Genomic DNA, 17,015 nt, shown 5'->3' on the forward strand with positions numbered 1-17,015 from the left:
TCTGAAAGGTACAGTTTGAGTAAGGTCAATACAGTTTTCTTTTAAGGCAAGTAAGACTGTTTAAAAAACCCTCTTATAAGTAATTCTGATATTCTCAGTTTTCAGAAACCAAGAAATAATCAGTTCTTTTGAGGGCAGTACATGGCACATACAAAAAAGTACTCATCAGTTGCTGCTTGACAGATTCCTGCCAAGCGTTACATCTGCCTCTAAGGCTCCAGGGCAATGGATAGCTTCACTTACTCATCCTTATGAAGTGCCTTGAAATCCTCTTCCAGAGATATATGGATTTTTTCCCCCCAGGTTAGTCAGTAGGGAATGGTCTGATGCTCATGTTTGCTGAATGGGAAGATGAAGACTGGGTTCCTGGTGTCACTGCCATCTTACAGCAAGAGGAGCAGCTTTGTGCCGGGCTAATCCTGCGCCTGGACCATGTGATGTAGGTTCCCCTTGTATGTGTGCTTCATGCGTAAACAGTAATTCCTCAGTTGTGGATAGTCGGGAGCTGTGCAGACGCCCAAAAGCTCAGATCAGCTAATGTGAACACACGCTTCCCCGCCCCCTTCCTGGCATAACTTGTGATCACAGAGCCATGAAAGTATGTGAGTCCCTCCCCCGGCACAGACCGATCCCACCCAGCTTATGATCTGGGCCCCATGTCAGCCAGAGCAGGCAGCACCAGCCTGCCACGGCGCTGCTCGCAGCCGGAGCTATGACCTTACCGAAAGAGAGCTTCCACAGGGCTCTCCTGCCCGCCTCTGGGGCGGCCAAGGCCGACATGGATGGCACCAGAGAGAAGGAGGAGGCTCCAAGGCAGGCAGTGATGAGGACTGGAGCAGCGGTGCCCAGGAGGCGAGCGGTGGGAAGGCTGGTCATGCACAGCATGGCCATGTTCGGCCGGGAGTTCTGCTATGCCGTGGAGGCCGCCTTTGTCACGCCGGTGCTGCTCAGTGTAGGGCTGCCCAAGAACCTCTACAGCCTGGTGTGGCTCATCAGCCCTATCCTGGGCTTCGTGCTGCAGCCCGTGGTAGGTTCAGCCAGTGATCACTGCACCTGTAGCTGGGGCAGGAGGCGACCTTACATTCTGGGTCTGGGCATCATAATGCTGTTAGGCATGGCTTTGTACCTCAATGGGGACGTGATGATCTCAGGTGAGTGAGGGGCATGCGCTGTGCTGACAGACAAAACTCATCCTAGCCTTTCAAATCAGAAAAAGGAGAGGGGTTCCCCTTTTCCTTCTTAAAATGCACTGTTAAAATTTGGTATCCTGTGACTCGGGTGCTGGGGAGCACTGTAATCTCTGTGTACATTCAATTCTAACACTGCATGTTATGTACCCTGTGCATACTGTTCTGTGGTCTGTGCATGCGATTGCAGTCTGTTGTATGTTGGTTTGGTTGCCTGATAAGCTCCTTCAGGTAAAGATTTGCTTAGGCCATAGAAGTTTTTATGAGCTAAGATCTACCTTGTTAGCTTAAATGATAGTATTGTTTTTGTAATGTAATATGTACCCAAACTGAATCCCCGCTCATCCCTATTTCAGATGGATTAGTATTCAAAATACTCGCCTTCAATTATTGCAGCATTGGCTTGACTCTTGTGCCGTGCTGGTGAAAAACAAAAATCCGTAACTTCTTGAAAACTCAGTTGCAGCTGAAACAAGCAAAATCAAATAGGAGGGATATCCATATTGTTACATTTTGGCTTGGGATGTAGCTTCTTAAAGTCTTGATACAAAGTTGTTGCTGACTAGGCAGATGGGGGAGGTGTGTGTTTTATGGATTGATTTATTCTCTCTTCCTCAATATTATTGATATATGCTTGATTTGAATATTTGAATATACTTGATTTCATTGACCCAGAGAGAGATGTTGCAGTCAACTCTTGATTATCTAAAACAATATAAGGGTTGGGCAAAGAGAATAAATTGAAAGTATTACGAAACGCATGTGTTAGGCTACCAGAGCATGCCTTGGAGGTGTTAAGGAATAGATTTAGGATAGTGATGCTCTTGGTTGTGGAGCTTGAAGCATTCTGAGCATGTGTTGGCTCAGGGCAGTAAGTCAGCCTTGCCCAGATCAGCACTACACAGATTCAGCTCTCCTGCTTCTCTGATGAGATTCTGGCGTCACTGGACTCTCCTGTGCAACCAGTTGTTGTTTAGATTTTGAAGTGTCAGGAAAGGCTAAATGTGGTTTTGCAGAACATGGCACTGTTGCTGTCAGAATGAGGGTGTTTTTCTTTTTTTAGCTTTCATCGCTGAGAGAGACAAGCAGCGGACGTGGGCAATAGTCATTACCATGCTGGGAGTAGTACTTTTTGATTTTGCAGCTGATTTTATTGATGGTCCAATCAAAGCATATTTATTTGATGTCTGCTGTCATCAGGATAAAGAGAAGGGTCTGCATTACCACGCCCTCTTCACAGGTACACTGATCCCTTCTTCTCCTCCCTGCCTCTCGAAGGAGGGGAAGGTAATTGCTTGAGTTTTATCCTCACTGTGTTTCTAATCTTGAATGAACTGATCATCTGATCATGCACTTCAGTCACAGGACTTTTGTTGCTGGGTTTTCACTACTCCGGAGAACAGCAACTTGTGATTGCTGCTGCAAAAATTCTGAGGAAGGCTTCAGGCACAAATAATTACAGCAACACAGGCATGATTTAACAGTAGTTAGTTTTTTTAAAATGTGAAATAGGGTTTGTCAGTTTGTTTTGGGTTTTTTTCAAGTTTTCGCTGAGGCAAAAATTAATGCATGTAGCTTGTTTCATTGCTATTGCACAGAAAAATAATGTTTTTGACTTGTCATGTGACATGCAACAAGAGCTGCGAAACCCCATTGATTCCCATTCTTCAGCAGTGCTCCAGTATGTGCTGCATAGAAACAGGAGTCCTGTGTAAAATTCAGAAATTCACAATTCCCACAAAATAAGACCAAGTGGTTCAGTTCAAGTTCCTGCAAATTAAGTTAACAGCTTCATTTGTTTTTATACATTTTTAAATGTTATTGAGTTACAGAAGGACATAAAACTCTTGGAACAAATTCAAAGGAGGGCCACAAAGTTGATAAGGGGACTGGAGCACCTCTCCCATGAAGATGGGCTGAGAAAGCTGGGGCTGTTCAGCCTGGAGAAGAGAAGGTTGTCTGGAGACCTCATAGGAACTTTCCAGTATCTGAAGGCGGGCCACAGGGAAGCTGGAGAGGGACTCTTCTTTAGGAGGATGAGGGGAAATTTAGGCTGGATGTTAGGAAGAAATTATTCCCTGTGAAGGTGGTGAGATACTGGAATAAGTTGTCCATGGAGGTTATGGCTGACCAACCCTGGCCCGGTTGGATAAGGCCTTGAGCAGCCTGGTCTGGTTGGAGGCATCCCTGGATGGGTCTGGATGAACTCTAAGGTCCATCCCAATCCCTGAACATTGATTCCATGGAATCATCTGTACAATGTGAGCCCTGTGTTGAGGAAATGCACAGGGAAGACACATGAGGCCGTGTACCTGAGGAGTGACCCGGGAGGAACCTCCTGCCATGTCTGAGAGCAATCCCTGTGAAAGCACTAGACAAAAAGCAGACTACATGAGAAGTCATGCAATCTTTTTGCAGCAGATTTTTGTGGCTACTGAGCCCCCAGCAGGAGCAGAGACACATAAACTCAGTAGCAGTTACTCTGTTCAAGGAGGGAGATGTAGTAGCTACTGACAAAGGCTGATTTTGGACACATGAAATACCTATATCCAGGAATACAGTTTATAAGGGAAGCTTAAAGCCACATGGGAATAAAATCTGTATTATCCATTAGAAACAGATAAAATGTTAAAGAATCACTTGTTTGGAAAAAGAGAGGAGTGAGTGTCTATGTATATTCAGCACAACTCAGGTTGCAATATTTTTTTTGGATGATACTAAAAAGTCTTCAAGTTTGAAGCTACAGATTTAGCTGATTCAGTGTACTGATCTGTGAAAAGGGATGTGAGACAAATAATGTGAAATAAGACAGAAATGAGGCAGAGTGTGTGACTTGGCCCAGCATCCTGTGCTCTCCACAGCAAGTTCATCTCAACCCTTCCTAACTGAAAGTTCCCTGGTCTGGTGCTGAAATCCTCCCTTGACTGGAGTTCTACAGCCTCCCAAGGCAGTCTTCTCCAGTAATTCACTGGCCTTGGTGTTTGTCTTCCCTTAACTGTAACATTAATATAAATTCCCTACAGTTTACATTTATCATTCCCCATTTTATCCTTATTAGACACAGACAGCAATCTTCCCATTTCTTGTCCAGGTTCAGTTTTAGATATTGTTTCTTTCTCCTACTTTAGTTCCTCCTTTCCTTTTGTACTTAATATTTCTGAGATTTTACTCTCCAGTTTGCTTTCAGTTTAGGGTTTGAACATGAAACTTGATAGCTTTGCAGTTATGAAACCCATGGCCACTTATTCAAGTGGAAGAAAGAGTGCACACGTTTAACAATCAACATTCAGGCTGCATTCCAATATCATGATGCTTCTTTTTCAAAACAGAAAAATCATCCTCTAATGTCAAACATTCTGTCTGCAAGCATACTCTGAAAATAATATTGTGTAGATTTTCTTTAAAAAGTTATGAATAGTGTAATTGTTTTTTATGAGAATAAGCAAGGTGAAATGCCCAATAGTGCACAATGAAGGAGGGCCATAATCAGACCCAGGAGGGCAAAGAAGGTACAGAAAGCCCAGAACTAAGTCAAAATCCCATGGTTTTGGGGGAAGCAAGTGCAGGAGCTGTTAGTTTTTGTTAGATACAGGGCTTTGCTGTAGACTGTTATCAGTTCTCCTAATCAGAAGGGTAAAAATGCTTCTAATTTCTTGGGAAGTGCCTATCCCATGGAACTCCCAACCATCCATCCCCTAGTGCCACCTGGTTAAGAAGGTGTCAGGACCCTACAAAGGTGCCACCCCCCCAGAGCTCTGTGCTGAGTGTAACAGAGGGCACGTTCCTGTGCATCTCTGTGTGCACTCACAATAACAAAGAGAGGAATTGTAAAAAAACCAAACTGACTGAAAACTGGATTTATTAACATCAAGGAACAAAGCAGCATTCTCATTTTACCCTTTAGTCTACCTCTTCTGAGAAAATTAGTAAATGGGATTACACGCTTACACTTGTTCCTTTCTGTTTCCTTTACCAAGTGGTGTTGTACTTGGATTTGTATAAGTAGAAAACAATGCCTTTTGGTTTATTTCCTTTTTTAGAAAAAATTCACATGGAGGCAGTATTTCTGTTTGGACTAAGCTAAATTCATTTTACAAATTCTAAACTATAGAAACTCTCAAAAGAATTTTTAAAATGTCTGTTCTGTGAAAATAAAAAAAGAAAACCACATTTTTCTTGTAGGATTTAACATAGTTTTACTTGCATTATTTACTATTTCAAAGAAAATAGAGCTTGAAAGAGTCAAAAAAAGAGGTTGACCCTATTTTGCTGTGTGTTCAGCCTATTTCTAGAGAGCTCTGCCTGACAGATCTGAGGAGAGTTTTCAAGAGATGTTTTAGTAACTGCTCACATTATGTGTTTAGCTCAGTATTCCTGTTTCTTGTGATAAATATCTGAAGAGTGATTATTCCATCGTTTCTAGAGGGCATCACATATTGAGGGTATTATGTGCTCTTTGTTTATTTTGTCAATGCCAGTACACATTTTTTTTTCCTTTTTTTTCTCCCATGATTGTAGGTTTGGGAGGAGCCCTGGGTTACCTTACAGGTGCTATGGATTGGGGTCAAACTATACTAGGATATACCTTGGCATCAGAATTCCAGGTGATTTTCTTCTTCGCAGCCTTGGTTCTCATAATCTGCCTTACCGTACATCTGTGCAGTATTCCTGAAGTCCCACTCAGATATGAAATAGAAGAGGCAAAGTTCTTGTTGGAAGAGACTGAACCCCATAGATACCACTCCATAGAGGAGGAAATAAGGAATGGTCACTTAAAATCAACATGTATGGAAATAAAGGCTGCAGCCAAGCCAGGGAAATGTGCGGCTGCGCCACGCACACAGGTGAGTGCAGAGGTGACTTTATAGCTTCTATCTTTGCATCCTTGGAGACCCCTTAATTAGCTAATGCTGATTGTTTGTAAGGCACAGGCACAGAAAAGAACCCTCCAAAGGGATACAGAGACAGGAGAAAGCCTGCCTGCTTTTTTTTTTTTCTTTTTTTTTCCTTTAGAAAGTATTGCCAGCAAGAGGCATGAGACCAGCTAGTTCTGATGCACTGATCCATTGGCAGGGTATGAGGGAGAACCTGGCTCCATTTTCTGCTCAGTGTCAGTCTCCTGATGTCCTCCTCATGTGAATTTTGTAAATAGGATCTACTTTTTCCTTTAATCTTGGTATAATTAGCATAAAATTGTGGGCAAAGACTACAGACCATTAATCTTCGATGTAGGTCTCTAATTCTCACCACCAAAGTCCACATAGTTTTGTACATAATACTTGTGACATGTGTGACACTTGGATATGCTGCAACTCAGCATTTTATTGAGCACTAATGTGTTTAAAATTGCTACAGCAATTTTAAAATTTTTTAAATTGTCTACAGCAGTGCTACCTTGCTACCAGAGTTTGAGTTTTATTTTGAGTCATATTGTAGCTGAGCCTTTGGCAAAATTTTGAGCTGTGAGAAAGCAGTGAGTACTTTTAAATCCTCACTGTTATTTTGTTTCTGATGCATTTCTGTGAGAGATTTCTTCAACCTAAGGCACGTAAGAAGAGGTGAATCTACCAGAAAAATATCTGGAGAGCCCTCTTCTAGTATGGTGTTGAGAACTGGTCCAAACACATCCATTTTCTGTTGATGATTGTTTTTACAGTTTGGTTGATGACTTCTAGTGCTAGGAAATCCTCATGGCTACCCCATGGTACCCTAGGTAAACAAAGTATAACACAATAGTGATGACACAATTGCTTCTCATTTTAATTTCATTTTGATTTCTTGGCCTTATGCATATCAATCCCTGAAAGACTGATACAAAGGTTTGATAAATCAGGTAAAATATACTAAGCATGTACAAACAGTTATAAGTAGGAAAGCAATACTCTTGTTTAATCTGTAGGTAAAAGTGATCTATTACCTTTTACTATTTGTAATTTGTATTATAATAGCACTTGGTATTTCTAACTGGAAGAAAAATATTATGAAATTATTAAAATATTATTAAATTATTACAATATTATTAGATGCAAGACATATGAAATGAGCATTGCTTGATGATAATGCAAGGCAAACAGAGTGGGGCAGACAGCAAGGCAACAGCTGTGGGCAGAATCTGACAAGAGCACTGTGATGCTGTCTGAGCTTCCCCATCTCAGGCCAGCATGAGCAGCCCTGTTCACTCTGGGCATCCTCCAAATTGTCAGAGATGCTGAGCCTCATCGCCTGCTTGGACCATGTGGGCTCTAATAAAAGAGAAGGCAAATGAAGATGAGAGAGCGATGCAGTGAAAGTGGGGGGAGCAGACTGTGGTTTAGGGTAGCCTCTGCCTTGGGAAGAAATAATTCCCTGGAGTCAGTGACATGAGAAATGTGGAGTTCCATGTCTGACACCGGAGGTGAAGCTGTGGTGGCGAGCCTGTGCCATTGCCCTCTCTCTGCCTGGGCTGGGCAGCCTGTTGGAGTCCCCCAGTGCTTTGATCAGTCTCATGTTTCTTTGATGAGCCTGTCTTGGTGTGCATGAATTCTAGACACTCACTGCTTTAATGATCTGTCTCCTGTGGCACATGTTTGCTGAGTCCATTCATTACCATAATCACTTCCTTGAAGAAATGGTTTGGCTTCCTGTTTTTCTGTCTCTTTTTTATAATTGCGGGCATCATGGCTATACTTTTTCTAAATTAAGTCCTATGTTCTCACATGCTAATAGCTAACATGATTATTAATGAGATTTGACCTGTTACAGTATGAACAGACACACAAAGCAATTAGCCTTGTATTCTTTTGAATGGTGCCAAATTATTCAGGGTCCACTGCCATAAAACCTGAGTCATATTGCTTCCTCTGTATTCTTACCATCTTATGCCCTGAGTTGTAGTGATTTTTTAGAGATTATTTGGTATTCTGAGCTTTTGAAGGATAAGGCGCTTAAACTTCAGCACATTATTTAAAGTAGCATGCAGTTTGTGTGCTGGTATGTTTTAAATGTGTGCATTAAACATTTTTGGTTTCCATTTCCACTTTCTGGAATATCTAAATAGAAAGCAAACATTTCTATCTAGCTGTCAAATTACTGTTTGTAATCAGTGCAGTGTACCTTGTAATTCCACGACCTTATCTTAAAACTTTGATTGTAAAGTCTATTTTAAAAAGCAGGGTGGAAGAATTGCAAACTAAATAAAGCCAAGTCAAACGATAGTAATTATCCTTGAAATAACACTAATGAGTTAATCTGGAATTCTTTTGTTTTCTTTTTATAATTGTAGAAGAATATAAAGCTCACCCTGTTTAAAAAAAAGATGGTGATGCCAAATTCCAAGGGATTTGGACAATATACAGTCCAAGGTGGAAGTCAGCAACTTGAATTTTGGCATTCCTATGAGGATTATAAACCTCACACTGAAGCAAATTATTTTCCAACTTTATATGTGGTGATTATTCATAGAGTAGCTTGCAGCATAGCCTAGTTCAAAGGAAAGGAGATTTGTGAAAAATATATACAAGACTGAAGAAAGAAAGGAAAAAATGACATCTTACAGCAAATTGAAGACAAGATCCAGTTCAGGAATTTTGAGTAAATTAGCATAACTTTTTCAGTTCTCCCACATTTCATAACATACATCTTCCCTTATCATCTCTCCAAACACTGTTGTCTTCAAATATCTTCAGAGAAAATTGGAAGTTTTCCACCATGCATAGTTAAAATAGTATATTTGTTCTCTTTAAAAGCAGTGAAGCATGCAGGAGCTTTAATACAGGAAGAATTATGTGTAAAAATACCTGATATCTAGCACACCTACAATAGTTTTAAAAAAAATTAGTAATACAAATGATCTGACGAATGTGACTGGAGAAGAAACTGAGAGTTTTGGGGCACAGAGGTGAGACAAGGAGGGAGATTACAAGGGGCCTTAAAGGCAGTGAGAAAATTTGATTTTCCTCATCAGTGAGATTTGTTAACCAGCACCAATTAAGTTTTGGTTATGAAATGAGTTATTTCTCCCTTGGTATGAGGTGTTCAGATGCTGGAGCTCACATTCTCTGTGTGCTGCCATGGGGAACCACAGCTTCTCCCTGCTTCAAGGACAGAGCTTAGTGGAAATCTCATGGTATGCTCAAAGAGGTAGAAGTTTCCCTAGAAAAAGAAGTTTCCTAGGGAATTTAGCACATAGAATGGAAATGGAATAAAAGGTCTCAGGAATCTGACACATTTTAATTTTCAGGAAGTATTTTGAGCACAACTTTCTTCTGTGGCAGCTTTAAATTTTCAGTGTAAAGCTGATGGTTTCTATAGAGAAATAACTATTGTTTCATGTTGTTTCTGTTGTTGGTTCATTGGGTTTGTTTTTTAACTCTCTGAGTCTGCTTTGGCAGAAAATTTCCCTGTTATTCTACATGTAAATAATTGTCCTACTGATAATAACAGCAAAAAATATGACATTCCTGCTGGTATGCTCCATCTCTTCTATATATTTTATAGAATTTTATAAATTGAAGAAAACTCAGTACCCAAGCAACCCTTCCTAGCAAAAAGTAAAAGACTTTGGAAGTTTAGCAATGAAAGATACTACTAAGGCCCTCTTTATTTGCTGTCATCTCTTTCATTAGCATTCAAGACAATAACACTGTATTACTCTTGAATATTTGCTTTTAGGAAAAGAGACAGATGACCCTTAAATCCCTCTTGAAGACACTTTTAAGCATGCCCTCCCACTATCGCTGCCTGTGTGTGAGCCACCTCTTTGGGTGGATGGCTTTCCTGTCCAACATGCTTTTCTTCACGGATTTCATGGGACAGGTAAAGCATAAAATACTCTCACAACTCCTTCCTTGTAGCATCTCCTCCTCTATCAAAAAGAAGTGAAATGGTGTTACTATCCTGAGGAAATGACACTGGTGTCACAGCCATTTATATCTGGATGGTTCAACAATAGTTTTGTAAACCAGCTAATTAAGGTCAAGCCCTTGTTCCAAGCCTGTCTGGGGAAATCACTGGGGAAAACGTTTAGTATTTGCAAGGCTATTTGTGTCTAAATGTTCCAAGTGAAGCTCTCAGAGCTGGCCCAAACACATCCATTTTCTGTTTTGGTTTCAGAGCTGCTCCCAGCTGGGCAGGTTTTCTGTCTGGGCAGTGCTTGGATGCAGCTGGGCTTGTCCTGGTGTGTGTGCAGCATCCCCACAAAGCCCCTCACCTGCCCTGCAGCCGCCCTGGCCTCAGGATGCAGCTCTTTGCACACAGGGAGCTACTTGGTAGCAGAAAGTTTTATCTTCCTGCATTTGTCTGTCCTGAATCCCTTTTCTCAGCAGCTGTTTGCCTTCACAACACCCCCTGGTGCCTTTTCCGTGCCATTCCCAGGGACTGCATGTCCTCGACAGTGATTCTTGCCTGTATGGCTGTGTCTGCCTCCTTCCTTCCAGAGCACTAATATGGCCCTGGCACAAATCTCTCACTGCCACTCCCTGCTCTGCTGTGGTTCCCACACAGTATTCCCATTTCCTTACCTTTTTTGTCTTTTCAGGCAAGGCAAGAGGGAGGGGTTTTTTCCCTACAGCATAGATGAACAACTGAAAGAAAAAAGCTTTGCTTGTCTAGAATAGTAACTGAATACGAGAATAACTGTGTGGGAAAATGAGCGTGTTGAGGAAAATCTGAAAGAGAAAACAGAAAAAAAAAATTGTAAATAAATTAGGGAAAGAAAGGCTAAGGCAAGAAGACTGAGAGAAGAGAGAAAGTTAGTTAGAAGTGAGACACCCAAAGGATAGAAGTGAAAATGAGCAGATTTAAAAATCTGTACAATAGACAGTCCAGGAAAAGGCAGAGGGTAAGAAATGAGGTAGAGCCTGGGATGTGACAGTCCAGGAGATGTGAGTGTGAAACCTGGAGAATTACAAATGGGTGGTTAGGACACTGGTCAACAGATCTCTTGGGTGCTCCCTACCAGGGATGGGGGCTGTGCCATGAGAAGGAGGCGTTCCCTACATGGTGCCATTCCTGCCTTCCGTGACTTCTGTGATGTCTTTCAGGTTGTGTACCACGGGAATCCCTATGCACCTCACAACTCCACACTTTACCTGACCTACAAAGCAGGGGTAGAGATGGGATGCTGGGGGCTGTGCATCAATGCAATTTCTTCATCAGTCTATTCTTGTAAGTACCCATGAATAAGCTCCAACCTGTGTTTGCTGTTTGCCATTGTTCAAAAACCATAAGGGGATGCCAAATTACCTGGAGTTTGTTCTACATTAAAGTTTTAAGGAATATTACATTCTCAGCATTGTTAGAAATTCATATCTTAGCACCAACAGTTCCTGACCACATGATGAGGGGTGACTTTGGAATTAGGATATTGTTCTGCACATGAACTGACCCTGAATGCTGAAAATCATTCTGTAAATAAATGCCACGCTAAATTCTTAGGTGCTCTTTCACCTAGCAGTGCTGTAGTTGTGGGCTCTCAAAGGTGACCTCTTCCACATTTGCATTCCCTGTGCAGAAGATCTTGCCAGAAGCTTCAATCTTGCTCTCCAAAGTTATGTGTAAACATTCTAGCACAGCTGCCCAGGTAGATTTCACCACTTCCAAAGAATTAGAAAAAACCCTGATCTGAAAACTCAAATAAGTAGCATTTTGGGGTTTGATTTGAGCATCTAAAAGAGGCTTGAGGGAAATGTTTTCACCCTTGGAGCTTAACTGGAGGCATTTCTGTGTAGCCCTGCTGTGGATGAACTTCTATTCAGCACAAGTATCTCTGGGTGCAGCTGCAGTGCAAGCTGCAGGTTGAGCTCTGGGTGGTGTGAGCAAGTTTTCTTTGGCAAGTTTATACCCACAATAATTTGAGGTAACTTCTAAAATCATTAAGATTATCTTCTTCATTGCATTTTACAAAATACAAGGTTTTTTTTTTCCTTAAAAGGAACTTCCTGATAAAATGTGACCTATTTCTTTTAATCTTATCAGCATTTTCACTTTCTTTTCACAGACTTGCAGAAAGTCCTTCTGCCATACATAGGATTAAAGGGACTTTATTTCATGGGGTACCTACTTTTTGGACTGGGTACTGGATTAATTGGCTTGTTTCCCAATGTCTATTCCACTCTGGCTCTTTGTTCACTCTTTGGAGTCATGTCCAGCACACTGTACACAGTGCCATTCCACCTCATTGCAGAGTACCACAGGGAAGAAGAGGTGAGTGCAATGTCTCTAGAAGCATTAATTTTATATCTGTCTGTGTCTGTTCAACCTGTTTTGGGGGTAAACTGGATAGAAAGGAGCAGCTTTTAATTTTAATTTTGAACTTTTAACAATGACACATATGAATGGGAAGTTTCTGACAGAGAGAGTTAATATCCCAGCTCCAAACTCTCCAAACAGGCCTTCCACGAAACAAATAATTATTTATCATCACATCTGAAACAAAGCCAATCACAGAACGTGTTCAGGCAGTAAGCAGGGTGCTCCACTTGTGTTGTCTTCAAGTCCTACCTTCCTCATATCCTTCCTTCCAGCCACGTTAGCAGAGGACTTCTGGGGGCCTGAGGTTAATAACAAGCCTGTAAAGGCTGTCAGAATTTTCAGTTAACTTAAAAGTGTTACAAAAGCTTATTAGCTCTTAGCTAATAAACAAATGCCATTCAAGTAGAAACATCATTATATAGTTCAGTATTAAATCATATCCACATACTCATTATCTTTCTAAATGTCTGTGGTTGGGTTTTCATCCTCCATGGCCTTAAATTCTGTTTCCAAGGAAAATCTGGAAAAACTTGCACTCCTTGTATCATGTTACTGGGCACATCAGGATCTTCATGTATTGTAAAGTGTGGAGTTCTTTAATGGAAAAGTCCTCTCAAGTCTCTTAAGTTAGTCAAACAGCTGGAAACAAGAAAGATTAAGGAGAGTTGGAAGATATTAGGAAAAGTTCTCAGTATATCTTGGAACATCTGAAGAAATTAATAAAGGCAATGTTGAACCATTGGAAAACCACATAAAACAGTTTTATGCAGCAGAGGGCTAGATCAAGTGCTAGACAACACGTCCTACTGTTTTGTACAGCTTTCACCAGCACCTTCTGGTGCTGAATGATGAACACAAATGAACTCTTTAATTATTCTACTGAATGCTAGGAGGAGGTCTCAAAGTGATTATTTCATACATATGATTAATAATTTTTTGGTTAATTTCTTTTACTCCTTCCAACAGGGAATGATTACGATGTGTTATAAACACAAAACAAAAAAAACTGGGAATGAGCCCAGGTTAGGGTGAAATCTCAATTCTTACCTCAGGTCAGCCAACTCAGAGAGGAGGAGTAAATGCAAAATTTTTATCTGTTTTAAGACAGAAGTGAAATAAAATAAGCTAAAGTATGCATGAACCTTACACTTAATTGGCCAATATATTAATGCGTTGCTTAAAAGACAACCAGTTGTTTCTTGTTTGGTGTATGGTATTTGCTATGACAGGTGTTAAATGATATATAATTCTACAATGGGTTGAGGTTTAGATCAAATCTTCTATAATGTACAAGACAGGAAAAAAAAGAGTAAACATCAAGCACAAGAGTACATTCATTTACAGATTCATATATTTGTGGTCAGAACTACTGCCACATAGGAAGACTGGGAACAGCCCAGCAAAATAAATACAATTTATTTTCAAAGTGTCTAAAATTGAGGCTTTATCATTTCAGAACAAGGAGCAGACATCTTCCCCCACTATGCATTCTACCAAAATTATGTGCTGTGTTTTATAATGCTGCCATTTCAGCTCCTGTTCTGTGCTGCTGTTCCCTAGGATCCAAATTCAATTTTTTTTCTACTGGATTAGGAAGAGACTGTTTGTCTCCAGTACTTGTGAGCTTTGTGTAGCTCAAAGGCAAGGTAATAGGGTTTGCAAAAAGCAAAAAGCATCTTAATAGCTAAGAGAATTTGGATACCAGAACACTGCAGTGCCACTGGCCTGCAGTGTGGGAACTTCTTGTTGTTGGAATACAACCTCCCCCATTTAACAGCCTATGCAGGAAGAAAATAAATATGTCAATTATCACATAATTTCCCAATAAAACAGAGTAATTTCTTTCTGGAGGAAGGGACCCCCAGAGATCATGTAGATCCTTCTCAAAGAGGGCAACCTGAAGCCCCAGTTCTGGTTTGAGTGATTCCCTCTAGTTAACTTGTTCCAGTGACCCACCAGCTCACAGGGTGCTAATATGCAAGACACTGGTACATAATAAATGAGGGCTTTTGTTCTGCTATGTATATCATAGCAGATACACAGATTAGTAATTAAAAGTGGTCCTCAGCAGAGTAGAAGAATCCTAGTATGGATGTTTGCTTTCAGGTTGCTTTCATCTCCAGCAATAAAAGTATTACATTTGTATTTTAGTACTGATTTCCTTTATGTGCATTGAGCCACAACTTCAGGCTACTGCCTATATGTGTGTGAGGCACATCAGCACTGCTGTAAAGCCTTTGGATGTGGTTCCTCACAACATCCTGCCCTGTAAAGTGGAAAGATGGATATGATGAGTGGACTGTTGGATGGATAAGAAAGTGGTTGGATGGTCACATCCAGAGGGTCGTGGTCAATGACTCAGAATCCACATGGACATCAGAGACATGTGGTGCCCTCAAGGGTCTGCACTGGGACCAGTGTGATTCAATATCTTCTTTAATGACATAGATGAAAGGATTGCACACATGAAGGACAGGATGCCATCCAGAGGCACCCGGACAAGCCCAGGGAGTGGCCCAGGGGAATCTCACAAAGTTTAACAAGGCCAAGTGCTGGTGCTGCCCCTGGGCTGGGACAAGCCCTGGTGCCAGCACAGGCTGGGCATGAACAGCCCCAGAGCAGCCCTGCCCAGAAGGGCTTGGGGGTGCTGGGGGTGAGAGGCTGCACATGGCCCAGCCATGGCACTCACAGCCCAGAGAGCCAAACGTGTCCTGGGCTGCATCCAGAGCCCCGTGGGCAGCAGGGCAGGGAGGGGATTCTGCCCCTCTGCTCTGCTCTGCTGAGACCCACTGGGAGCACTGCATCCAGCCCTGGGCTCCCAGCACAGGAGGGACAGGGACCTGCTGGAGAGAGCCCAGAGGAGGGACACAAAAATGGTCACAGGGCTGGAGCACCTCTCCTGGGAGGAACACCTCTCCTGAGAGAATTGAGATTGTTCAGCCTGGAGAAGAGAAGGCTTCAGATTGGCACAATTGTGGATTCCCAGTATTTGAAGGGAGCTTGCAAGAAAGATGGCAAGGGGCTTTTCACAAGGGCACATAGTCATAGGACAATCAGGAATGGCTTCAAACTTAGAGTAAATTTAGGTTAGATATCAGGAAAAAATTATTTCGTGTGCAGGTGGTGAGGCACTGGATCAGTTGTCCAGAGAAGTTTTGGATGCCCCATCCCTGGAGGTGTTTAAGGCCAGATTGGATGTACCTTTGAGCATCCTGGAAAGTGTCCCTGCTCAGAACAAGAGAATTGGAACAAGATGATTTTTCAAGTTCCTTCCAATACAAACCATTCTGTGATTCTGTGATGATTCTTTGATAATATGATAGTATGGCTCCTTCAGCCATGAATCAGAGCCAAATTATTTATGACAGGATGACCTGTACTGTTTAATGTCAGTTTGACAGAGCTCAAGTTGACCTGAACTTGAAAATCATGTATAGTTTTTCCAGTCAATTTCCAATTACTTCCTTAAGAAAAGGGATAGAGGGAAAAACTGCAAATGAGAAAAAATTTGGTGGAAGCTTGGAAAACTCCTGTTACTTAAAATCTCGGCGGTGTAAGAAGGGAGCAGTATTGACCTGCCCGCTACCCCGGGGCTGTAACAATGTCTCGGCCAAGAGCTGCGTGTGGCTGACACTGCCCGGTTCCTGGGGCTTGTCCTGTGCTTCTTTGCAGAGCCAGAAGCTGCAGGAAGGGGAGCAAGCAGGGGAGCACGGGCGAGGGAAGGGCATCGACTGTGCCGCCCTGACCTGCATGGTGCAGCTGGCCCAGATCATTCTGGGCGTGGGCCTGGGGCTCCTGGTCAGCGTGGCCGGCAGCGCCGTCACCATCATTTCGGCATCCACGGTGGCGCTGGCCGGCTGCTGCTTCGTGGCCTTCTGCATTCGCTACGTAGACTAGGGCTGCAAGGAGCCGTCGGAAGGGATCTCCCCGGGGGATGTTTTCTTTCTGGGTCAGTAGCACTGGTGCTGTTGCTGTGCTGACACTGCTGGCACGTCATCCTCTCTTACCTCCTTGGATCGGTTGCAATTCCAGAGCTTTATGAAATGGAGACTTGATAGAACTGGCTGCCTTATGCCTCGGACACACACACACACACACATACACACACTCCCCCGCAGTGTGCTCACAGGCTGTGGCATGTGATGATGGTGTGTGTGGCCACGGTATCTTGATGCTCTACACCAGGAGTCATTATGGAACACCTCATTACCAATTTGTGACAGTTAATGGATGAAGAATGTGATAAATTGAAGTAATATAAAAGGACAGAGTTATAAAGAAAGTTTTTATTTATCTTGTTCTTCAAGTGTCCTAAGCTGGGGGCTGTTCCCTCCAGTAGTCAAAAGCTGCAGAAGATTCAAACAGGTGTCAGAGGCCATGCAGGGTACAGTTCTGTTATCATTAGTGGTACTGCTAAATGGGATCAGTTAATTACCAGCTACTGTCAAAAGCAGATTTGAGTGTGAAAAATGACTGGAATATAAAAAAGATTGAAGCCTATTGTTTAAAAGCATTACTGTAAAGTAATTATCTTGTACTGGATACTGCTGCTTCTGTATGAACAAAGTGAAAGTACTGGCTGACCTTGTCAGGAAAGTC

At 42.1% G+C, this 17,015-nt stretch overlaps 1 protein-coding gene across 1 annotated transcript; it reads left to right on the forward strand.

The window, feature by feature from the left end:
• The first annotated feature begins 651 nt into the window (after positions 1-651).
• Positions 652-16,313, forward strand: SLC45A2 (solute carrier family 45 member 2). The gene is made up of 8 exons (XM_077171679.1): positions 652-1,151; positions 2,251-2,427; positions 5,706-6,031; positions 9,843-9,980; positions 11,207-11,330; positions 12,163-12,372; positions 12,612-12,625; positions 16,104-16,313. The coding sequence occupies exons 1-8, from the start codon at positions 713-715 to the stop codon at positions 16,311-16,313; spliced, it is 1,638 nt and encodes a 545-aa protein (XP_077027794.1). The 5' UTR covers positions 652-712.
• The last annotated feature ends 702 nt before the right edge of the window (positions 16,314-17,015 follow it).

The sequence above is a fragment of the Agelaius phoeniceus genome, chromosome Z, assembly GCF_051311805.1.
Source record: "Agelaius phoeniceus isolate bAgePho1 chromosome Z, bAgePho1.hap1, whole genome shotgun sequence".
Classification (NCBI taxonomy): domain Eukaryota; kingdom Metazoa; phylum Chordata; class Aves; order Passeriformes; family Icteridae; genus Agelaius; species Agelaius phoeniceus.

Bases quoted from the DNA above. Each gene is read 5' to 3' on its own strand.
- SLC45A2 (XM_077171679.1), top strand. From the start codon at position 713: ATGACCTTACCGAAAGAGAGCTTCCACAGGGCTCTCCTGCCCGCCTCT. The intron at 1,152-2,250 runs GTGAGTGAGGGG...TTCTTTTTTTAG, and splicing joins TGGGGACGTGATGATCTCAG to CTTTCATCGCTGAGAGAGAC. The intron at 2,428-5,705 runs GTACACTGATCC...CCATGATTGTAG, and splicing joins TTACCACGCCCTCTTCACAG to GTTTGGGAGGAGCCCTGGGT.